We start from the raw sequence: 25,722 nt of genomic DNA, 5'->3' as shown, positions 1-25,722 counted from the left end.
AAAAATTGTTTTAGTAGGAAACTGGGAATGGTTATAAGGAATTTTAAGGAAGATACATGACTGGTGTATTGGATGCCTGAAATTCCTTCCCCCAGACCAAGGTGAGGTTTTTTATTCTTAGAGGGGCAAAGTAAGAAGTAAGAGGAGTCATCCGCGTGTGAAGAGGAGGTCAGCAAAAGATGGGAGACTCAGCAGTCACTCTTGAACACCTATGGCAAGAATTAATATTTAACTTTACTCCAGTGTTCCCACAGTGCTCCTGCGGTTAGAGAAAGTGCCATTGGAATGAGAAAAGCATTTAATCTTTAAAGAGAGTTTGACATTTTTTAATCTTTAATCCTCATCAGGCCTCATTAGTTATTTGATCAACTAGGAAACTGAGTTGCACCAAAAAAAGCAGGAAAATAACACATATAAGTATAAATTATTCAGGGCTTCTAAAACAGACATACTTTACAAAGGAAAGCAAACCTTTTGGGAAGTTTGGGGAGGGCAGGTTGTTTGTTTTAAACTGGCCATTCACCCACATTTTAACAACATAAATTTGTCATCAGGCGTTTTTGCCCACTGTTGGGTGGAGGAGTTTTGTTCCACTCAGAACTTGGCTTTAGCTCATAGGATTTTGAGGAAGTTTTCCTTGGAAGTGTTTTAGAGTATGTGTGGAGGGGGGAAGGGAAGGAGAAATAAAATTTCTTTTGAGACAGGCACCAAAAAAAGTCACTGTTCTAAGGAAGCATCGTTATGGCAGGACCAAAGAATTGAGACAGTCGCTGCAGTCCCGGCTGTTACATTTCTCTTCCCCATCCCTGAGGACCTCAGCCCCGGAGGGGTGCGATGTGTGCCCAAGGCTGATTTATGAACACAGCTCCCAGTGTACTTGGATCCTGCCCGGCGAGCACCAGAGTGGGAAGCTTTTACAGTCGTGTTTCGTTGGACTCCCTTACACAAAAGTGTTCCAAGGACAGGGTGTTCAAAACTCAATCCCTACGCATGCTAGTGCAGAAGTCAAGTGAGGTTAATAACTAAACAAGCTGCATTATTCACTGCAGCAGCAATCTGATCTCTAGGAACAGCTAAAGCTCTTTGCCTTATCCTCATATTAACACTACCCTCCTGAGGCTGGAGTTTTTGAGTATCTTTTTCTCTCTTTTCTTTTGTGTTCCTCAGCAGATAATTTTCGGATGGATGTGATTTGATGAAACAAATAATAATGAAATAATAATGAAATCTGGGATAAGAGCAAAACTTAGGGAGAGGTTTACCTGTAGGGGATACTCCAGCTGTATTAGAAGATGTTTCCAGGGGTACAGTGTCTCTTTCTTCCCTAAGATAACTTCAATAACATAACGTAGAATTACAATCCAAGATAAATAATAAAAGTGAACTGAGAGTTCATGAAAGCTTCAGGATCGAAAACCAAGGACAGTGGCCTCACATTTATCCATTAAAAAGGTACAGAACAGTGGAAGTTAAGAAAATTCACTAGTATGTGGTTCCTGGACTGCAAGATAAAAGCAGGCAAAATAATTGTTCTTTGTACTGTTTATGCCTTCTATGCTAATTATCTTATCTGTGTCTCTGATGCCATGTGCATTACAAAAGATGTTCTTTCCTCTTGTTTTCAGGTAATGATAGTTGAGGATGCCAGCCCCCTGGCGAATATGCTGCGAGAAAAAATCCAGAACTAAGAATGGAAAAGCTGAAATGGACAATATGGCAGAGACAAGTGAAAAAATGCAGATGAAAAAAGAAATCACGTTACTAAATGGAGTTTCTTTAATTGTAGGGAACATGATTGGCTCTGGGATATTTGTATCACCCAGAGGTGTTTTAATGTACAGTGCTTCCTATGGACTCTCTCTAGTCATCTGGGCACTTGGTGGGATGTTTTCGCTGTTCGGAGCTTTGTGTTACGCTGAATTGGGAACATCCATCGTTAAATCTGGAGGCAGTTATGCCTATATCCTGGAAGCATTTGGTGCCTTTGTGGCTTTCATCAGACTCTGGTCTTCCTTGCTAATTATCGAACCAACAACTCAGGCAGTGATAGCAATCACGTTTGCTAACTATATTGTTCAACCTATTTTTCCTCATTGTGAGCCACCATATGATGCAGTCAGGTTGATTGCAGCTGCTTGTATATGTAAGTAAAGTTATGATTCCTAGAAGTTAAGAACTATAACTGTAGGTGCCCAGAGAGATTTTTCTGAATTCCTATTCCTTCGCCTTCTGTGAAAATAATTATTGCCTCTCTAAAACATGTTCTTAGGAACTAATGATCTTTTATTCAGATGGGTTTTATTTGGAGCTGGGATTACTAAAGGGGAGAGGAGAATTACAACAATTTGGCTGGGGGAAACTATGACTGCTGATTAAAGATACATATATCTCTATGGATCATCGGCCTAATTGGCAGCACGCATTTGGTCCGTGGTCTCTCCCCCATATTTCTTGCAAATCACAAAAAATGAACAAAAAATCTTAACATTCATATGGAATTAAAAATACTGTGCCTAATATGAGTGTTGTCTCTAGGAAATTGTGTAGTGTAATCAGATACTCCACAGAGTTGACTTCGTTGTGACTGTATGTCTCAGGTGAACACAGGGATAAGCATTACAAATCTATCCTCCCGTAGATGGACTGTACTCAAATTTTTTTCCTTATAAACGTGGATTTGTCAAACTAGGGTATGTGTTCCTTTGAGGCTGTGCTGTGGCTTGATCTTTTAAAAATGGCTTAAATTGTACAACTCAACAAAAACTTCCAAAAGGATGAGTAATTTTAATTTAAGATAATATAATGCAGACTGACAATTCCGAAAAGGTGTTTTCTCTGTAGCCCTGACTCTTGCCACTGTGGTGCAGAGGAAGTTCACTTCTGAAAAAGTCTCCTTTTATATAACTTGAGACCATCGTGACCACTCAGCAGTCTAAAAGGCAACTAACCCTATTCCAAAAGACTTTATCAGCTGAAATTCTCCACTTGCACAGGAAAGCGGTTATTTATTAGATCACAATTTCTTTCCCCGGTGTTCTAGGTGCACCTCATGAAACCCTAACACTTAAGAGTAGTCTTCAAATGCTGATGTTATGCTTCACTTTCTTAATTATTCTTGCTGTAGTTTTCATGTGAATCAACTGCGTGCTCTAGTACCTCTGATTTCTGAGCTCATGCCCCAGGTGTGGCTGGCAGCTGCTGCTTTCTCATACAGCAAATTAGTTGCCTCACCACTGACTAAGCTTATAACGAGCATTTTGAGTAACAACTCAGATTGCTGGGAAAACTGCAGTTTATTATATTAACTGTGATATGCAATTTAGCAGTGTCAGATAGCAAATTTATTACTAGCTTGAACAATTTTGACAAGGCTCAGTAGCATGGATTTAATTGGCAGTTCATCAACATAGTGGAGAGAATTTATTTAAATCTATATATTTAGTAGAATTTACTGGGAATTCCATGATAAGATCCCATTGCCTTGAGTTTAATTACACTCTGCAGCACATGATACATGTCATGTGTCATATACACATGCAGTAAACATATCCTTTGCGGTGTTTCAAACAGCACTTTATAGCATCACAAATGACTCCTGAATGTTCAGTATTAAAACCTTGAGTCAACAATTACTTTATTATTTTTAAGAAATAACCCTATAATTCTAACACTAACTACTATATACTACTGTACTTTTAAGAAAGAGGCATATGGTTAAGTTCTACTACAGAGATTTTTTTAAATTATAGAGCATAAAATCTTATTTCAATGTATATGCCACATTTAGAATCATAGAATCATAGAATAGTTTGGGTTGGAAGGGACCTTTAAAGGTCATCTAGTCCAACCCCCCAGCCATGGGCAGGGACATCTTCAACTAGATCAGGTTGCTCAGAGACCCATCCAACCTCACCTTGAATGTTTCCAGCGATGGGGCACCTACTACCTCTCTGGGCAACCTGTTCCAGTGTTTCACCACCCTCATTGTAAAAAAAATTCTTCTTTATATCTAGTTTAAATCTACCCTCTTTCAGTTTAAAACCATTCCCCCTTGTCCTGTTGCAACTAAAAAGTTTGTCTCCATCTTTCTTATAAGATGCCTTTAAGTACTGAAAGGCCACAATAAGGTCTCCCCGAAGCCTTCTCTTCTCCAGACTGAACAACCCCAACTCTCGCAGCCTTTCTTCATAGAGAAGTGTCCCATCCCTCTGATCATTTTTGTGGCCCTCCTCTGGACCCACTCCAACAGGTCCATGTCTGTCTTGTGCTGAGGGTTCCAGAGCTGGATGCAGTACTCCAGGTGGGGTCTCACCAGAGCAGAGGAGAGGGGCAGAATCACCTCCCTCGACCTGCTGGCCACGCTTCTTTTGATGCAGCTCAGGATATGGTTGGCCTTCTGGGCTGTGAGCGCACATTGCTGGCTCATGTCCATCTTTTCATCCACCAGTACCCCCATGTCCTTCTCAGTAGGGCTGCTATCAATCCTTTCATCCCCCAGCCTGTATTGATACTGGGGGTTGCCCTGACCCAGGTGCAGGACCTTGCACTTGGCCTTGTTGAACCTCATGAGGTTCACAAGGGCCCACTTCTCGAGCTTGTCCAGGTCCCCCTGGATGGCATCCCGTCCCTCAGACTTGTCAACCGCACCACTCAGCTTGGTGTCGTCTGCAAACTTGCTGAGGGTGCGCTCGATCCCACTGCCTATGTCATTGATGAAGATACTAAACAGTACCGGTCCCAATACGGAGCCCTGTGGGACACCATTTGTCACCGATCTCCATCTGGACATTAAGCCATTGACCACTGCTCTCTGGATGCGACCATCCAACCAATTCCTCATCCACCGGACAGTCCACCCATCAAATTTGTCTCTCTCCAGTTTAGAGAGAAGGATGCTGTGGGGGAGCATGTCAAAGGCTGTCCAGATAGACAATGACCATAGCTCTTCCCATGTCCACTGACGTAGTCACTCCATCATAGAAGGCCACTAGGCTGGTCAGGCAGGACTTGCCGTGGTGAAGCCATGCTGGCTGTCTCAAATCACCTCCATGTGCCTTAGCACAGCTTCTCGGAGGATGTGTTCCATGATGTTCCCAGGCACAGAGGTGAGGCTGACAGATCAGTAGTTCCCAGGGTCCTCCTTTCTACTCTTTTTAAAAATGGGTGCAATGTTTCCCTTTTTCCAGTCACCAGGGACTTCACCTGACTGCCACGACTTTTCAAATATCATGGAGAGTGGCTTGGCAACCACACCAGCCAATTCCCTCAGGACTCTGGGATGCATCTCGTCAGGTCCCATAGACTTATGTATGTTCCTCAGGTGGTCTCGAACCTGAATCTTCTTTTACAGTGGGAGGGACTTTGCTCCCCCAGTCCCTGCCTTGAGGTCCATCCACTTGAGAGGTGTGGGAAGATAGATTGCCAGTGAAGACTGAGGCAAAAAAGTTGTTGAGTACCTCAGCCTTCTCCTCGTCTGTTGTTACCAGTTTGCCAGTCGTGTTCATCGGGGGTTACATTTTCTTTCACCTTCCTTCTCTGGCTGACATACCTGTAGAAGCCCTTCTTATTATTCTTTGCATCCCTTGCCAAGTTCAGCTCCATCCGCATCCTGACCTTCCTGACCCCATCCCTACACAACCAGGCAGTATCCCTATACTCTTCCCAGGATACCTGTCCCTGTTTCCACTGCCTGTGCATTTCCTTCTTGCCCTTCAGTTTGACTAGCAGGTCTTGACTCAGCCATGCCAGTTGTCCTTTGTCTCTTGTTGTCCTTTCCTGATTTCTTAAACCTGGGGATTGAGAGCTCTTGCGCTCTATGGAAAGTGTCCTTAAAGATCTGCCAGCTCTGTTCAGCTCCCTTGTCCCTGAGGGCAGTTCCGAAGGAGTCCTATTAACTAATTTCTTGTACAGCTGGAAGTTTGCTTTCCTAAAATTTAAGGTCCTGACTTACTCTTTGCCTGACCCATATCGCTCAGGACTGCGAACTATACCAGTGCACCTCCATCCAGGAGGCCAACTGGATGAGATTCAACAAGGCCAAGTCCTGCATTTCGGCCACAACAACCCCACACAGTGCTACAGGCTTGGGGAAGAGTGGCTGGAAAGCTGCCCAGAGGAAAAGGACCTGGGGGTGCTGATTGACAGCCGGCTGAACATGAGCCGGCAGTGTGCCCAGGTGGCCAAGGATGCCAATGGCATCCTGGCCTGTATCAGAAATTGTGTGGCCAGCAGGAGCAGGGAGGTGATCGTGCCCCTGTACTCGGCACTGGTGAGGCCGCACCTCAAATACTGTGTTCAGTTTTGGGCCCCTCACTACAAGAAGGACATTGAGGTGCTGGAGTGTGTCCAGAGAAGGGCAACGAAGCTGTGAAGGGCCTGGAGCACAAGTCTTATGAGGAGCGGCTGAGGGAACTGGGACTGTTCAGTCTGGGGAAGAAGAGGCTGAGGGGAGACCTCATCGCACTCTACAACTACCTGAAAGGAGGTTGTAGCAAGGTGGGTGTTGATCTCTTCTGCCAAGTAACTAGTGACAGGACAAGAGGAAATGGCCTCAAGTTGCACCAAGGGAGGTTTAGATTGGACATTAGGGAAAATGTCTTTACTGAAAGAGTGGTCAGGCCTTGGAACAGGCTGCCCAGGGAAGTGGTTGAGTCACCATCCCTGGAAGTATTTAAAAGACGTGTAGATGTGGCACTTAGGGACATGGTTTAGTGGGCATGGTGGTGTTGGGGATGGTTGGACTTGATGCTCTTAGAGGTCTTTTCCAACCTTAATGATTCTATGATTCTATGATTCTATGATCACTGCAGCCCAGGCTGCCTCCAATCTTGACATCACCACCGATTAGCTCACTTGCGCTGGTGACAATCAGGTCCAGTAAAGCACCCCCTCTGGTAGGGCTGTCTATTGCCTGGCTTAAGAAATTATCCTCAATGCATTCCAGGAGTCTCCTGGATTGCCTATAGCTTACCATGCTACTTTTCCAGCAGATGTCAGGGTTGAAGTCCCCCAGCAGGGTGAGAGCCTGCGAACACGATGCCTCTGGTAGCTGGAGTAAGAAGGTGTCGTGGTTTAACCTGGCAGGCAGCCAAATACCACGCAGCCGCTCACTCACTCCCCCCACCCCCAGCGGGACGGGGAGAGAATCGGAAGGGTAAGAGTGAGAGAAACTCGTGGGTTGAGATAAAGACAGTTTAATAGAACAGAAAAAAAAGGGAAAATAATAATGATAATGATAAAATATACAAAATGAGTGATGCACAATGCAATTGCTCACCACCCGCGCTGACCGATAACCAAGTAGCAATCGGTACTTCCTGGATCACGCCTACCATTCATATACTGAGCATGACGTCACATGGTATGGAATACCCCATTGGCCAGCTGGACTGGCTGTCCTGATCATGTTCCCTCCCATCTTGTGTACCTAGCTCAGTCAGTAGGCACGGGAGCTGTCCTTGGACTAGGAGGGCACTTAGCAACAACTGAAAAGGTCAGTGTGTTATCAACATTCTCCTCATACTAAATCCAAAACACAGCACTAGGAAGAAATTTAACCCTATCCCAGCCGAAACCAGGACAGAAGGCTTCGTCAATAGGCTCCCCTTGATCAGGCAGCGTGTAATAGACACCAACCACAAGGTTCCCTTTGTTGCCTCGGTCTCTAATTCTTACCCATAAACTTTCAACCTGCTCATACCTATTCTTCAGAGACAGCTCTCCATACTCTATCCATTGCTTGATGTAGAGGGCAACCCCTCTGCCCCTCCTTCCTTTACTAAAGCAAGGTTTACAGAAGTCATTATTTACAGACATGTTTAAAATTATATTCAAACCTGACACTAGGCATGAACAATCACTATATAACCTGTTGGGTTTTTTTAATACCAGAATAAAAACAAAATTCTGTCCCCATTGAACAATATTGGTATATTAATGGGAAATAGTGGGGGCAAATCAGGTCCTACTTCTGTAAATAGGTCTATTATCACCTTGACAGCTGACAGGACACTCTGTCAAATATGCAGAGTCACTCGTGATAAAGGCAAGAAGTTCTTTGAGCATTTGTGGTTGGATGCTAATTTCCTTATTATATAGAAAGATTTCTAAATGGTTTTCATTTTATGTATTACAAAACCCTTTTTCTTCCTTTCAAAACTGAAGTGTAGATTATAGGCAGGTCAAAGAAACAGAAGCAAAGAGCAACAAAACTGCTAGAGAAGAAATTGCCCATTCTGATCCATGCTTGAGAGCACTCTGGACCGCCCATGCCGCATTTGTCCTGCCCTCTTCTCCAGGAGCTGGAGACCTGGTACCTGGTACCAATGCATACCCTTACCTTTCCTCATCTATCTCTGTTTTGAATTGTGGAGTAGCAAGAGAGATAAGTTGCCCGTGACGCCATGTGAGTGTGCTAGAGTGAGAGGAGGTGGGCACGGGGCTCGGCCCCTGCCTGGACCTGCTGCCGGCTGAGCAGCAGTGCTTGTCACAGCACTTTATCCGCTCATTGGGGTTTAACTTCTGCGACAAAATTGAATGCAAAGAATTCGAGGAGGAGGAAAGGAGAACAAGTTGATCCCACCCACTCTCTGCAACCAACTATTTTGTTATTTCTATTAGATTCTGTCAAAATTGAGGTTGAGAGAATTCTGCAAGTACCTACTTCTGTAATCTTTAGACTCGGGGTCAAAGCGTGAATGACACAGCTTCTAAGCCATGGGCACAGAGTAACAGCATGCTGGCCTGGCTCAATTCAGTATTTTGTCCACAGCATCCAAACTTTTTGGTGCAGAAGCTGTCCTGACTCTGTACATAGACTAGAGCTCAAATCAGCATGGAGAACTTCGGGAAAAACTTCAATTCAAATAAAGGATGTAGAGAAATCTCACCTTCTGCATGTGAGCAACCCTGTTGACTTTAATAAAATCTAAAGATTATTTAAAAGGAGCAGGAGTTAGTCCTAAAATTCAAAAGCTGATTTGTCTTACGTACTGTTGTGAAAACAATATCCTTCAGAAAACCATTGTGTAAATTTTAAACTAGGTATTTCATTCATTTTAATAAATCTAAGTGGTTCTGAAATGGTGAAATTTGATTCTATTTTATTCCCTTGCAAGAGGGGAGGTATCTGGAAGGATGGATCTGAAATATGCTTTAAGTGATGTAAAACATACACTGCTCCTCTCATGCATATTCTTTTTCTCTGCAGGTTCCTTAACATTTATTAATTGTGTTAATGTGAAGTGGGGAACCCGCGTACAAGATGTTTTCACATATGCAAAAGTTATGGCTCTTATCTTGGTGATATCTGTTGGCCTTTACAAAATTGGTAAAGGTAAGAATAATTTTTATTTACTTAAATTCTTAAAAATGAACCGTATATGAGTTTCAAAATCTGTGCAAGAAGATCAGACTCTTTAAGGCTTACCTATGAAGTGTTGTTTATTCTGGAAAAAACTGTCTGCCATAGGAAGATCAGAGGAATTTTATGGCTTGTTAAGAAATGGGGTTAATTATTCTTCTATCTTTAGTGTGGCAAACCAACACATGCCACGTTCTACGTTGCTTGGGCTGAATAGCAAATAGCAGCTGAATTAACATCAGTTTAGTGCTAACTAGTTTTAAGTCAGCCTCAGTGCCTCTGACTCATGCTTCTTAAAGGCTAGCGTTACTACTTGTCCTATGACATGACAGCACAGCAGAAATTGCCAGACGCGTCCTTCATATCGCTCCTAACCCCCCCTCCCTGCCCTGCCCGTGGCAGAGCTGCCTCAGCCCCCTGCGAGGGGAGAGGATCGGGGAGGGAGGAACTCGTCCTTTCCTTCATTGGTGAGAGGCTGTGCTTGTTCCTAAAAAGACTGTAATAGTGCAGTCCTGTGAATCACTGTGGTATTGTAAGACATCACAGGACAGATGAGCCACCTCCTATCAGCAGTAACTGGACTGAACAGGACACACTGAAAAGCTGGAGACTAGTTTATTCCAGTGCTACGTCTGATCTTTGCACATGACAATAGATTTGATTTTATTTTTTGGGGTGTCTGGTACAGTGAAGTCTCTTCCAACTCTAGCTCTGTTGCATAGTTACTAAGATTTCTTATTTTCCTTTCCCATGAAATTCCTAAATAGCCATTGTATCTTTACTCAGTTGAAATAAAGATGGTTTCCCCTCTTCAGTTTAGGAATTGTCTTTTTCTCCTGCTGAAACTAGCTTATAAAACCTAAGGAGCGTGCTTGCTTTTCCATGTTTGCTGGCCTTCTCCATTCCTTGGCTGCAGTTGCATCAGCTATTATGCTGTAAAGCTACACCAGATTTTAAGAGAGCTTTTTTGTTTAGCCATTACCCGTGCACGTCAGTTGTCACTGGTTTGTTCAAGCCTAAAGAAACCTGAACAAATGAAGGGCAGTCCTAAGGGCAGGAACGTGAAGATGCAGAGGAAAAGGATTGCTTAAGGGCCACAGTTACATGGAGGAGTAGTTCCCCTCATAAAGCTGCTGCAGTTTTACAAAGGTGTGAGTCCGTGATGTCACCCCTGTGGCAGCTTTGCCCTGTCCCCACAGTCACAAATTTACCCGTGCTTTCAAATTGACCCCTTCAAAACTCCCAGCCTGCTCACTGGTGTGCAGCTGCCACGATGCGGTTTGGCCCCTCTGCTCCTGCATCCACATAACCCACGCCGGGTCTTCTGCGTTGCTCCGTGGGGTCAGGGAGGGTAAAGGCGGGGAGGAAACATGATTGTGAGGAATGCAAAATGCTGAGGGCTTTTAGTGGTAGTAAAGGTCTCGTCTCTGCTTTGTTTAAGCAGAACCAAGCACTTAAATACAGAAAGGACTGGGAGGAGGAATGATGTAGAATTCTGGAGGAAGCTGTGATCGGGTCAATGCACTTTTCTAAACTCAGCAGCTGTTTTAATGAAAAGAAGAGTTACAACATTTTAGCCCTGCTGTATTCCTTCTGATGTGCTCAGATACGCCTCCTGTTTTAAAACACTGTGAATGTATCTGATTTAGTAAAAAAAGCTTTTCTTGGTCCTTTTGGATTTTTCTTTTTTTTCCTTCCAACCATTTTCTTCAACATCTTGTAGCTTTGCCTTCCTCAGTTCAAACAGTCTCCTGGTAGTTACTGCTCTTCAAGGACTGAATGGCTTTTGTGGTATCTATAAACTCCTCAGTTTAACCACAGGGTAAAGTTGTTTCATTTTATAACAAAGACCTTTCTTGCTTCCCTAATAGAGGTTTCAGCATGTTGCTGTCTTCCTTAATACTTAAACCCACTTCCATTTATATTAGATGGTTGACTTTCCTTCTGCAAACCCAGCAAGGCCTTTCTTCCCCTTTCCAGAATCACAGTGAAGGCTCACGCAGTTTCATTAACTTTTCATCTATTTTGCAGCATTCTGCAGGTTGTCATCTCAACTGATTGAGCTAAACTAGAGGAGAATTTTGAAAGGAAAGATTTTTCAAATATCCTTTCTTAATTTTGAGGAACACCCTTGTGGGGCAGAGCATCCCACTGAGAACCATGCCTCCAGGAGTTCCCCCTCCAGTGGCCACTAATTCATCTGGTGAAAACAAAAGCACAGATATGAGGAAGAAATATAAGACACATTCAGGAACTGAAATTGGGTTTGCCAAGTGCCTCTGCCTGGCTGACAGGGGCTCCCTCCTCCGGTAGGCTAGACAGCGATGCCAGGAGACAAGGACGCCGTGAATTCTGGTAGAATTACACAAGTCACATCCAAATAACAAACACGGGAAAACATCTTCTGCTGTGTCCCTGTACAAGTGTCGCTCTGAACATCCGACTGAATTTTCCTATTTGTCCATTGAAAATATAAGCTGTGCTCTCTTAGAAATAGTAATGAAACCTGGATGCAGCGGGTTTTTATTTCCTTTTGGCTAGCTGAGACTTTTAGTGTAGTGTCCCTCTATGTCGTAATCCTTGAAACGTAACAGGACATCAGTACCTGTTTGTACAGGAGAAACGGAAAACCTGAGAGCTCCGTTCGAGGGCTCAGCAACAAGCCCGGGGATGATCGCACTGGCTCTCTACTCTGCCCTCTTCTCCTACTCGGGATGGGACACGCTCAACTACGTCACCGAGGAAATGCAGAACCCCGAGAGGTAAACAGGTGCCTTTCCTTTGAATCGCTGAGTGTCCCGGTAAAACAGGTGATGGCAGGACTGTATTTGATGGGGGCAGCTCTGTATTTGTTTCTGATTGGAAATTAGTCAACCTATTTTCTCTGCAAAAACCTTCTTTTCCAGAGAAGTAGTAAGTATGCAAACTTTTCCTGATTATTGTCCTCTCTTACCAATTGTATCACAACACACTAATAAATCACTTGTCTGCATATATCTATTTTAAACCTTCCACTTCAGGCCAGAATTTTTAAAAGAGGAGAACAAATCCCTGCTGAAAGCAGGGAAAAGTGTGGGTCTATCTAGCTCTCTAAAATTCCCTATTTTTTTTCAGTCAGATAGAACAGTTATTTTGGTTTCCACCAGTAGAGTATGACTGTTTCAGGTTTATGACTGTTTTATCGTGTGATCTTCAGCATTACTGTTTATGGGAAAAGTGTTTAATTTTACTAAAGATGAAAGGTTAAGTAAAAAATAAAAAAGTCCACAGTAGCACTGGGTATATCACAGCCTCCCCTCTGTAGGGATGTCCACCTTGTGGGAGTGGTGTGCCTCACCTACTCAGACTGAGTCCACCTTGTCTTGAGACATACATAGGTTATGAGTCAGGAAAAAAATGCTACGATCACAAAAACACCTAAGTGTGCATTTAAGTCTCATTGCTTAAGTGCTCTCTTAAATCGCTTCATAGAAAAGACAGTATATAGAATTTACAGGTATAAATGTACGTTTTTTCTCTAAAACTTGTGACAGACCCACAAGCAGCCAACTAAGCTGCTTATGGAATTGTTCTACACGTGGCTGCACGTTATTTTGTAACCCCATGATTACAAAATGATGGATTACAAAAAGTGATGGAGGTATCTGTTCACAAATGTTTGAATTTGGGAACAATCTTCTGTTTAAATATTAGTTATTCAAAGAATATGAAATAATTTTGCCATTTTCCTTTTGCAGGAATCTACCTCTTTCTATTGCAATTTCAATGCCTATTGTGACTATTATTTACTTGCTGACTAATATAGCATACTATGTAGTGTTGGAAATGTCAGCTCTCCTCACAAGTGATGCAGTGGCTGTGGTAAGTTGTATAAAATAATTAAACCAAAATTTACTGTATGGATGACCCTGCGGAAGAATCTCAGGTAGCATACTTCTTGGCAAAACAATTGAAATATTTCCATGCTGAAGATTGTTGCTTTGTTTTAAACTTTGTTTTCATGTAAGAGTACCAGTATATTAGAAGGTGCATATAAAGAATATATCCAATAAATCTGCTCTTGAAAAATTCTCTTATATACTCTGTAAATCCTGCTCCGAACAGTACTTCGTTGTAGAACATACTTTTGCCAGGGCCAGACAGAGAAAGAGCTATGGAATGTCTGGGTGGTTTAAGAACCAGGGGTTTTTGCTATCATTCTAAGGTGCAGTGTGTAATGTTTAATGCTGCAGGAGCACAGCAATATTTTCAACACAAAAATGTGCAGTGAAATGCTTTTTAAAACCTTATCAATATTTTATAAAAAGTACAATTATAACTCATGGATTACTACAGTTAGGATTTGTGAGAATACATTAAAGCCAATACATCTTCTGTTATCTCATTGACTTGATCTAGGCTTAGAAATTATTTTTTAATCTTTTTTTAATGTATCTGCCATTGTTATTTTGATACTGATAATTTTTTCCAGATCCTAATTTCCCAAGTCATTATCGGGTGTCATAAGAAAGCATAGGCTATGACGCTATATTTGGGCTGGTGTGTTTTCATGAGAGTGTCTCAGGATTGTCCATATGCTTAACGTAACAGACCTCACTATTATTTTCTTCTTCTGCTACAGACATTTGGCGATGAAACCCTTAGTTATGCTAAGTGGATAATTCCTATAGCAGTGGCCATGTCTTGCTATAGTGGCTTAAACTCATCAATAATTGCAGCATCTAGGTATGAAATATAAGATTTATTTTAAATAATTGAAAAGCAATAATTTATTATTAATCTGCGTTCTTTACTACTGCATTCTAAAAGTGACATATTTAATTTTTGCCATGTCAAGTTGTTCATTTATGATGGAAGGATTGTTATGATTTGACGTGTCTTCTCATGATCAGCACCAATTGATAAACTAAAGCCACTTGAGAAGAGAGCAGCACTTACAATAGAGTAATAAAAGAATTAATGCTGCCTTTGTCAGAAAGCAACAAGCTATTCCTTGGCTCACTGTCTGGTTGAGTTTTCTTATTCTTTTTTTCAGGCTTTTTTATGTTGGAGCCAGGGAAGGACACCTCCCTGACAGTCTGAGCTTGATTCATATAAAGTGCTTCACACCAGTCCCTGCTCTCCTCTTCAACGTAAGTGACAGCCCGGCCCCGTGACGGCCGCGGGCAGCCGGCGGTTCGAACCCGGGGAGTATAACACCTCGCCTCTGCCCGGTGTTTCTCCCGGGCTTCTCCTGCACTGGAGACATCTTCCTCAAATGCTCACAATTTCTAAAACTCATTGAGGGGGGTGGTGGTGGTGTTATTTTGTCTGGTGGGTTTTTTTTTTCAGTGGAAAGAGAATGGCTTGATTCACATTCATATGCTCTCTGAACAAGATTGGTGAGGAGTAAGTACAATAGCATGCTTAGAAAACAGAGAATGGCTAAATATGTAACAGTGTAGACAGGAGTTGTTTAAATCTTTATGTGAGTTTTCAGAGTGTCGCTGGAGAAGAATATGGCAGGAACATCTCTCAGACCCTGCCGCAGCCTGATTTTCTAGGACTCTAGTTATAACAGGAGTGACAAGGCACATAAAATTAAATTCCTACCATTGGATGCCTATAGCCATACTGACTTTTTCCTGCTGTCATCATACAAATGAATCTTGTGACACAAAATCCAGGAACCATAAGATATAGAATTAGTGCAAATTATTTTAATAAATAATGCATAAATCTAACAGATTAAAATAAGGGGGAGGATATGCACGACCAGAGAAAGTGGAATCATTCAAAAGCATTTCACTGCTGTTTATTCGAACATGTGTTTTATTTGGTGTCTTCCATTGCCCTGTGTTACATACAGTTTATGAATAGATTATCGTACCAGTCCTGTTTGACATCAAATAATTTACTAAAAGTTATAATCTTATTATGAATACTCTTCTCAGAGGGATTCTGTTTGCACCAGTAAGATGAGCTATGTATAGCTATATATCCCTTAATACACCACCATTCACATTTTTCTCAGTGGAATTTTTTTCTGCTCATCTGTTAAAACAGACATTAAATTCCTGGCATTTTAGGTCTTTCCATGCAGGCAGTATAGCAAACCTGCGTACCACAGAATTTACTCTAATGGTCTTAATGTATGAGTGGACTGTGAGAGCTTCCAACAGTGAAACTAAATTAAAAGTTTGTTTTCCAGCTGAAGCCAACCAGAACAGCAGAGTAAGTTGCTGCCTAAAGAAAGCTTCTTAGCAGCCTTCTCCATAGTGCAGCAGAGTCTGGGGCTCCTCATCCGGCTGCTTTAGGAGGGTTTCCTGCTGGTGCTGAAACATAACTTCACAAACCCGACACCTCTTCAGCCAAATGTGGTGGTCTCACTGCTATGTTTAAGGAAGAGATACCAGAGTGTTTCACACAGCATATTTGCAGATTTCTCAGAGTTTTAAGCACATCCTTCTTGCAAGGACCTGATCTCCTAACTCCAGACAAATATGTTGGAAACAGGCTGTTTTATAACTTTACAATCTCTTTATTGTATATGACATGTCTTTATTTTCACATTAAAAAGTCTTTGTTTTTATTATCTCTAGGGCTTAATGACTTTGCTTTACCTCCTTGTGGAAGATGTTTTCCTCCTCATTAACTACTATTGCTTCAACTACTGGCTCTTTGTGGGTCTGTCTATTGCAGGATTGATATATTTGAGATATAGTCAGCCGCATAGACCTCGGCCTGTTAAAGTAAGTAAACAAAAGAGGAAACAAGCCCTAAAAGCCAGCTAATGCACGTGTTTATGTGATCCTTAATACCACAACCATAACATTACCAGTTCTGTTGTAGACTACTTATCAGCCATAGAAATCCTTTCAAGATAAAAGGTAAGAAACGAAGGAGCAAAACCCATTTGAGTTTCCACAAGAACATCTGGGCTGGTACTTGTGCTATGAGGTTGAAATTATATTTACCATTTCTTTTTCCTTTCATTCAACCTTATAACTATCTTTATTTCAAAATAAATAAGGAATAAATAAATGCTTGGGGTTCTTAGCCTGTCCTGGAACAAGCCCCTTTTTTATTATTCACAGTGGACCTCAGTAAAGCTAGTGATAAGGGCTCCAGAGAGGTTAACATTCTGATCAAACTTACATGACTTAACAAATTCAGCAAAATCCCTCCAAAGCCCATAAATGCCCAAAATTCCACTCATGCAGAAGACCAAAAGCTTAAATAATCAAATATATTTTGAGTGTTTCCTCCCACTGCATAGTGGTCATAGACAGTAAAATGCAAGTTTAATGACTGATTACAGAAAAGCGTCTGGCTATCAGTTAGGAGAGGAGACTGCACAGAAACAAAGCGTGCCTAAAACTTGCTTCTAGTTTTAAACCAGTGATTGTCCAGGACGCAGGGACGGAAACCCACAGCTTCCCCCAGGCACACAAAACCACACACTGGCTCCTGTTTCCCTGTGCTCTGTCGGCTCCATGACCTGCATTTCAGCTCTGCAGTGATGCCGTAAAGATTATGAGAAATCCAAATTAGCACCCTATCTAAATATTTCTTCCTTGTCACTCATTCTTCCTAACCTCCTGCACCATTTTTAACAACACATTTTTTTTCCCCATTTAAGGGTAACATTCTGATTATAAAAAACATGGTTCAAACAAAGGAGTAAAATATCCTAAGCACCTACTGCTAGAAAACCTTCCAGTCTTCCAGAGCAGACCAAATTTTCCCGAAGCATGTTCACACTTCATTTCCAAACTCTCTCCCAAAGTATGTGGAAGATAAAGATTAAATCTTGCCTTATTGGCAGTTTTGCTCTGCCAATTGACTCTACTAAAGCAAGGATTACAGTCAGGTTATAGACAGTGACTGTTTAATTCCTACCAGCATTTGCCAGCTTAGTCAACGTCACAACTCCGCATACATTTCTTCCTTTTCTGAAATGTAGCAGTTGGTTTTCATCAACTTACACTTTTAACCTTTATAAGGAAAAAGTAATATTTATACCAATAAACTCTCAGGGGTTTCAGTTAGTATTCAAATGTCAGCTCCTGGACTCTTGAGAAGACTCATTACTACAGACAGTGAAAAATATTTTAGTGAAAAAACCATATAGATGTTATTGCAACTTTCCTTATTTGTGGTATGATATTTGGTTGTAAAATGGTTGTACATCAGTCCGTTAGTTCTCTAGCATGAACAGAGTAACTGAAAGCCTAGCTGAGTTAGTTCCCAAACAAACTTACAATTAAAAACTTGCAATTGAAGTTAGAGGGAAAACTAGCCATTGCTGCTCAGTTTTAAAGTACTACTTTCAAAGTTTGATCTCTTACTACCATGGAAAGGAACTGAGCTTGTGCAGGCCTGAATACAACAAAATGGTCAGATATTTAGGTGTGTACCAGATAAGAGGCTCTCAGCAGCATACACAGAAGCTAGCAAATTGTACTGACTGTAGGCAGTCAAAAGATTCAGTGCATAGTAGTCATATAGGTAATAGTTATATTTTTGTTATCGACTTGTCTAATTTTAATCTGCAAAGCCTGACAACAGAATATTTACTGCATCTTTTAATAAATGTTGGAATTTTTTTTTCTCCACAGCTTAACCTCTTCTTCCCTATAGTGTACTGTTTATGTTCCCTTTTCCTGGTCATAGTTCCTCTCTACAGCGACACAATCAATTCCCTTATTGGCATTGGTATTGCCCTCTCAGGCATTCCTGCATATTATTTGGGAGTCTATCTGCCAGTTGAAAAACGACCTAAATGTCTACAGTGGCTCTCTGGTAAGCAATATCATCTTGTCCTAGTCAGTGTGCCAAAATCTTGAATGCTTGGTCAGAAGACAAAAAGAATAATTTTTCCTAGAATCCTTCTTCCTCATGAAGTTTTACTATGCTGTACACGGCATATCTGAGATCATTTGCTTCATCACATGTTCCTGAAAACAAAAGCATGTGTACCTGTACAAAACAGTCCAATATATGGATATATATGGTCATCTAATATTTGTGGTGTTGAGCCATTTCAAGATGTTGGCTCAGTAAAATCCATGAAGGATTGTGAAGGCTAAATGCATGCAGTTTGATACCCTGGAAGGCAGAAATACCAGGACACCATTGCTTCACTTTCTGCCCAAGGAGTGGAACATCTGAGTCAGAGAAATCCATGAATTTTTGTAAATTATGAAATAATGAATTATTGACCTGAAGGTCAATAATGAAGTTTCCACTCCTCAAATTCAGGCAATCTTGAAAAGCAAAACTTTAATATTTTCATTCAGCTTGAACTCAGCTATCAATCTGATAATTCAATGAAAATGGTGATAAAAGTTTGATTACACAAGACTTTCTGTTTAACTATTGAGCTCCTTTTGCCTTTAGCTATTTATAACACATATGCTTAATCCAATTGCTTAAGGTGTTTTAAGATTTTGCTAATATCTGTGTAGTGCTTTCAAATCCTCAAAATCCATATATTTGTTTAAGATATATTATAACTTTGTCTCACATATTTTTGTTATGTATTACAGCTACAACAACAAAATATGTTCAGATGCTCTTCTACTGTGCTCTGTCAGACCTGGACATAGACATGGAACCTACAGCAGCTAAGAGTAAATAGAGTTGCCTTGACATTGAGAGTTGCACCTTGACATTTTCTATATCTGGAGCAATTTTTATCATCTGAAGGTCTCCTCATGTGTTCAGTTATACTAAAGCACTAACCACTGTACTGTGCATCAGTTTGATGTCTGTTAATTTGTGCTTGTTTTATAAACCACTCTGTTTTACAGGATTTTTTTTTAAAAATCCATTTGTTAATAGTGAGTTATCATGTAACACTTTGAAACTATAAAGCACTGTATGAACAAACATTTATTAGTAGATAAGTGCTAAATATTAGATTAATTGCAAAATTGTAATACAAAGTATTAGGTCTAGTCACAATCCTAAGAAATAAATTGATAAATATAACAAAAGACAGACCAGATATTTGCAAGATTCAAAACCTGAGTTGGGAAGTAGAAGTGTACTTCTAAAAATGTAACTAAATTCTTAGCCAAAGTAAAAAATATATAATTCAAACTGGTAGACATGCTTTGAGTCAATGTAGTATTAGTAGTAAACTATTCTAATGCATAATTCCCGGCATACATAGTGTACCAAAAGGAGAAAACCAAAGTTGTCAGTCATTTAAATTCTGTTAGAAATTCTCATTTGACGATATCCCTCATTCACACCCTTTTGCCAAAGAGGTATTTTCAACAAATAAACTTCATTGTAACTGAAGAACTTTTGCTTTCCAACAGAACAACCTGCTGTGGAGCACTGTAAGGACTGAGTCATGTTCCAGCTAGAGTATATTCAGGGAAAACACTTCACCTTTCCGTAGTGTCCATTGCTTGACTAGAAGTATCAAAGGTGGGACCCCATGAATCATACTAATTTTTTCCACAGTGGAACTTATTTAAAGAATTCACAAGGAGAAATTAAAAACTCTTGATGTTTACAAAATCCCTTGAGCCCCTGCCCAACCCTTCATGCCTCACTAGTTCCTGCTGGCAAGGTAACCTGCAGGTCTCCTGCTGAGCACGCAGAGAGCCTCCAGCACTGGTTGCCAGGTCTTCACATCACGTAGGTGGTGCCTGCTGTACAATATCCAGCACAGGCGCGTGCACTGGACAAGTGCATTCACCAGTGGGTGCAAAGGGTACGCTTTCACCATGAAAGCGAAGGGCAGTTAAGAACTAGGATCATTCTCTTGAGCATTAAGTTTTTCGGTGTGGCACATGGGAATGTGCAACTAGTCCTAATTTTTAGTCTCCTGAAATGGAAGAGACAATAACTGTCATTAAAAAAAAGCCATCAGCCTTGCAACCTAGACCATAAAAACAGCTGCTCCAGCTCTAATACACTTTGTTGATATGTAGTACTGTTTGTTATCCTTGTTGGCAAGTCATACTTCCTTTCTGTAATTATATTTGAATATTACGTACATTGTTTCTAATTTGAGTTTCATCATTCCTATTCAATTAACCCCAATTAAGGTAATTTAATCTTATACAAGTCCCTGTAACTTCTACCATTATTGTATTTTATTGATGTCTGCCCATAGAAAGAGCAATGGAATAGGGAAGAAGGCAATCATTGATACTTAAACCTTTCTTCATTCCCGCCCCACATTATAAGGTCATTTGCAGGATTGTAATTTCGTGCCTCTCCAACACAGTGTTTGCTGATAGGGCTCCTGTGAAACCTTCTATTTGCATTTCAATGCCATCTGCTGTGGCAGTTTCCTTTCAGCAGGGTTTTCTTTCGGTACAAAGTATGAACAACAAAAACGCACTAAATTAAGATAAACATGAAGATATTAGAGATGCCTGTTTTGCTTTTTGGCAGCCACAGCTTTTGAGCACTAAAATCACTTAAGTATCACAATCATAAAACACGAAGAGGAAAGAAAACCTAGGGTACAGTTTAGTTTGCCCAGCTCAGAACATCTCCAGGTACTCTTCACACACACAACACATGCCTCTGTTACAGATAGCACCATTTTGATCCTCCTCTATGATTGTACGGAAATATTGTGGGTTTGCCCCATCTCTTACAAAGCATTGGTTAACAACAGAGCCGCGGTCCCAGACTGTACCAGGGCACAAAGAGAGCACAAATCCTACAAGTCGGTACCAAACTAAACGTGACGGTCTTTGTCTCCAAGAGCTCAGTCACGCTTGGTGCTGAGCTGTGTGTCACACAAATCAGCACTGTACCATCCTCCGAAGTTTTCCTTGCAGGACCAAGTTCCTAAGTGATTTGAGACACCCGAGGTGACATCTCGGGTGGTAACAGGTAGCAGTCACTACCAGTAGTGTAATAAGGGCTACAGACTAAGACCATTTCCATAGAGAATTCTGAGCTGAGAAACTTCTTTCTTTGTCTGTTTTTTGCCAAAATCTGTTTTTACATGAATCCGTTAACTTTCTGGGCATCACGTACAACCCTTCATTTTCTTTCTTTCTGTACAGAAGGAAAGTAGTAGTCAGATGCAAGGTTATAAATGTGAATAATGTTACTGAAATTCTCTATGGACATCAGAATCTCAGAAATGTTAATGTGTTTGTTGATTTTTCACTCCTTACAAATAATACATGTAACTTATTGTCAAATATCTAAAGCAAGTCATGGATGCTGAAGTATTTAAATAAATAAACATATGATCCTTGGCAAATACTGTAGTTGTTTGGTTTTAAAGATTAAAAATAGTATTGTGAATGAAATTTGCCCTGCCTTACATCTCACAAGTTGGTTTTGCAGAAGAGCAATGAGACTCTAACTCTTATTTGTGTTTTCTACAACGTAGCAAAATAAACATTTACGGAAGGAAAAATTTCTGGTTACTCAAGGAGGGACTTTTTCTCACTGCAGTTATGAGCAATTCTTTACCCAAACAATTTCTTGGTCTAAGAGTAAACACATGTTTTTACGTTCTTCACAGATGCTGAACTATGCAGTCAAACAATAAACACTTTTACTTTTTTAAAGATGGTCTTGGCATCCAGGATAAGTGTCTTGTCATTACATAACAAAATGTAAGGAGTAGGCTCTTTGACATCTAGTTTGTCAGCTGGCACCTCTGCGGTGGAAGGGACACTGGAAGCCCGCGGAGGTGCAGGCTGCGCTGCAGTGCGTAACGGGAGCCTGGCAGGCTGCCAGGACAAGAGACCCTGGAGAACAGCCCACCTGCAGAGCTGGAGAAGGGTCTTTCAGGGGCAAAAGCTGGGGCAATATAGTACTTGGGAGTAGTATTAGCTCTTCTTTAGGAATCAAGGAAATACAGGGTTCTTGTTTCTTTTGAAGAATCACAGTTCTTTGAATAACAATGGGAGAAGATACATCGGTATCAGATTGCGTTTCTGTGTCAGCAAAGAAAAACAGAAGTTGGTGTTGATAAGGGGTAGATTAATTATCAGCCACAGAAAGTCTAAAGAAGATGAGAGCTGAAGAGCCATAAGGGCTCCCTGGCTACAGAGGTGAAGAAATGCCATCACACATTAGGCAGGACGAGGATATTGAAGTGTGAAAAAACCTGAGAGATGCACGACCTGACAGTGGGCCAGGTCACAGCTCTGTTATAGGGCAAAGTGCCTTCGGCACATGTGTGACCTGAAACTGAAGACACTTCCTAAAAATCTTTTCTTGAAATTTACCTTCATTGTGTTAACAGGAACTTTAGAAATATTATTGCACAGTCTCTGAATCTGGAGTACTAGATCTGTCAAGGGCCTGTTTTCTAGCTGATAAGCTATCAGGTTTTGTAAATCTTCCCATTTTTTTGTGCAAGATTCAGTTTTGACTTATGAGGAGTGGCATCCAAGCAACTCCGTGAAGTGCTATAATTTTGCAAGTGTCTCAAAAGCTCTAAAATTAAAAAAAAAAAGAAAGGCGAATGAGGAAAATACAATGCAAACCTAAACAAGAGGCCACACAATAACAGGAGAATAACTTTTTTGTCTTGTACATCAGGAGCCTGGATTATAACCACAAGAAATTAGAAGTACTTATTGAGGAACACACATTTAATGTAATGGTTGTCACTGAAAAACATGAAAGATGAGTTGGCTACCGAAACGTCTGGTTATTAGCTACCTAGAAAGGTCAGTATTAGAGTCAAAGGAAGGGAGTGGAATTTGGTTTACATGACCATGTTTTTGAAACAGGAAAGGTCAACATTAAAACAAATGATCATGAGTCGGTGCTCTTCTAACAGGAAGAATAAATGACAATTAATTGGATCATGCTACAATTCAATAAAAAACACAGTAGGAATTAGTAGGTGTTTAAAGAGCTGGTCACTCAAAATGTGCTGTGTGTCAAGTGATGGAACCGAATACACTTCAGCATACAAACAGAACATAGATTAATTCAGCAATATATTTACTTAGTGCTCAGAAATGTTCGTTTCACAGAGCCAAAAATAACTGTGAGCCACACCTGCTGGAGGGAGGGCAAAGAGAGTTTAAATTGGAAAAAAAACTCCTTGAGGCTGTTTAAGAACATTCTACCTACATGCAGAAACCAGAAAAAAAGAAAGGAACGTGCTCAGATTTAAAACTGTAATAAATCCTTCCTCTTTAGAGAGGAAGTGCAAAGAGTCATTTAGAAATAGAAAAAAGGCAAATTTGATGGTAATGACCATAAGTTCAAGACAAGCTGCTGAACAAGATGCCTGACCTATTTAGATATGCTTCTACAATAGCACAAAAGAAGAATTTAAGAACCTGGTCGCAATAACATGGTATGTTCTTGGATCAAAATATGCTCGTTATGATGATATTATCTTATTTCTGATTAGCCATTGCTCTTGCCCACACCACGCCACCACATAAGGAAATCTGCAAATTAAATTCACCTTTCTCTTGCTATTTTAGGAGTTAGGCCCTGTCTGGCTTAGCGTGTGTGGTCATGGAAGCAGAATTTAAAATTGCCAGCGGAGTTACATTTGACTCCACAAGAGGGAGAACTCCTTTGCTTGATGCTCTCATGAAACACAGCCCGTTGTTTTGAGACCTTCTGCTCAGAGCAGCTGAACCAGAGCGATGTGTATGTTCCTGCCCACAGCAAAAGTCCTGAGAAGGACAGGCTTAGCTCCAGTGAAGAGTGTCAGCTTCGTATTCCGAATAGTGCTACAACAGCCTGCTGCAAATTCAAATGAAGATGAGGTTAAAGTTCAAACATTCCTCTTTACTTATAGGATTGCCTTCGTGTCTGTATCAGAAGGCAGATTTTCTCATACTGGCTGTTTCCTATATATAACAACATATATGAATACCTAATTCAAAAGGATGATGAACATCCTTTTCAGAACTTCCACATCAAACATAAATAATAAACAAGCTAATAATAACTAATAGATAATAAATTAGCTATTTTATGGTAATGAAAAAAATTGTTCTGTTTGAATGTCTGAGGAGTTCGCCATTCTCATACTTTCTTTTTTTCTTCTCCATCTTTTTCTCAGATAAAACTTATGAAATCTCCAATTCCCTCTGCTATTTGGTAGTGAAGAGATATTTATAAAGACACTCTTTGGAAAATACAGCGCTTAGGTGTATTGGGTTTGCATGGCAAGGTTTTGATAGCGAGGGGCTACAGGGGTGGCTTCTGTGAGAAGCTGCTAGAAGCTTTCCCTGTGTCCAACAGAGCCAATGCCAGCCGGCTCCAAGACGGATCTGCCGCTGGCCAAGGCCGAGCCCATCAGCAACAGTGGTAGCGCCTCTGGGATAACGTACTTAAGAAGGGGGAAAAACACCTGTGCAATTGCAGCTGGAGAGAGGAGTGAGAATATGTGAGAGAAACAACTCTGCAGATACCAAGGTCAGTGAAGAAGGAGGGGGAGGAGGTGCTCCAGGCACTAGAGCAGAGATTCCCCTGCAGCCCCTGGTGAAGACCATGGTGAGGGGGGCTGTCCCCCTGCAGCCCATGGAGGTCCACGGTGGAGCAGATCTCCACCTGCAGCCCGTGGAGGACCCCATGCCGGAGCCCATGCCCAAAAGAGGCTGTGACCCCGCGGGAAGCCCGCACTGGAGCAGGCTCCTCGTAGGACCTGTGGACCCGTGGAGAGAGGAGCAGGTTTGCTGGCAGGACTTGTGACCGCGTGGGGGACCCACGCTGGAGCAGTCTGTTCCTGAAGGACTGCACCCCATGGAAGGACCCACAGTGGAACAGTTTGTGAAGAACCATAGCCCGTGGGAAGGACTCATGCTGGAGGATTTCGTGGAGGACGGTATCCCGTGGGTGGGACCCCATGCTGGAGCAGGGGAAGAGTGTGAGGAGTCCTCCCCCTGAGAAGGAAGGAGCGGCAGAGACAACGTGTGATGAACTGACCGCAACCCCCATTCCCCGTCCCCTGCGCTGCTGGAGGGGAGGAGGTAGAGAAAATGGGGAATGAAGTTGAGCCCAGGAAGAAGGGAGAGGTGAGGGGAAGGTGTTTTTTAAGATTTGATTTTATTTCTCATTATCCTACTCTGATTTGAGTGGTAATAAATTAAACTAATTTCCCCAAGTCGAGTCTGTTTTGCCCGAGATGGTAACTGGTGAGTGATCTCCCTGTCCTTATCTCGACCCACAAGCCTTTTGTTATATTTTCTCTCCCCTGTCCAGCTGAGGAGGGGAGTGATAGAGCGGTTTTGGTGGGCACCTGGAGTCCAGCCAAGGTCAACCCACCACATTAGGTCAAATCAGTTGCCTGCTGATCTCCTGCCAATATGATGTCAGTATGTAGGCAGCTATGACCTTTGTTCTATATATATATTTGTTATATTTCCACATCACTCTGTTGAATTCACTTCTGATTCAACTGC

The 25,722-nt window shown here is 41.5% G+C and overlaps 1 protein-coding gene across 1 annotated transcript; it reads left to right on the top strand.

The window, feature by feature from the left end:
• Window positions 1-1,627: 1,627 nt before the first annotated feature.
• On the top strand, window positions 1,628-21,587 carry LOC142078657 (Y+L amino acid transporter 2-like). The gene is made up of 9 exons (XM_075141526.1): window positions 1,628-2,143; window positions 9,209-9,334; window positions 11,979-12,123; window positions 13,099-13,222; window positions 13,983-14,086; window positions 14,397-14,493; window positions 15,943-16,092; window positions 17,962-18,145; window positions 18,892-21,587. Exons 1-9 carry the CDS (start codon window positions 1,642-1,644, stop codon window positions 18,981-18,983), a joined length of 1,524 nt encoding a protein of 507 aa, XP_074997627.1. The 5' UTR covers window positions 1,628-1,641; the 3' UTR covers window positions 18,984-21,587.
• The last annotated feature ends 4,135 nt before the right edge of the window (window positions 21,588-25,722 follow it).

The sequence above is a fragment of the Calonectris borealis genome, chromosome 2, assembly GCF_964195595.1.
Source record: "Calonectris borealis chromosome 2, bCalBor7.hap1.2, whole genome shotgun sequence".
NCBI classification, from domain to species: Eukaryota; Metazoa; Chordata; class Aves; order Procellariiformes; family Procellariidae; genus Calonectris; species Calonectris borealis.
Note: the sequence above shows the minus strand (reverse complement) of the source record. Positions and strands in the feature narration are given on the sequence as shown.

Bases quoted from the DNA above. Each gene is read 5' to 3' on its own strand.
- LOC142078657 (XM_075141526.1), top strand. From the start codon at position 1,642: ATGCCAGCCCCCTGGCGAATATGCTGCGAGAAAAAATCCAGAACTAAG. The intron at 2,144-9,208 runs GTAAGTAAAGTT...TTTTCTCTGCAG, and splicing joins GATTGCAGCTGCTTGTATAT to GTTCCTTAACATTTATTAAT. The intron at 13,223-13,982 runs GTAAGTTGTATA...CTTCTGCTACAG, and splicing joins CAAGTGATGCAGTGGCTGTG to ACATTTGGCGATGAAACCCT.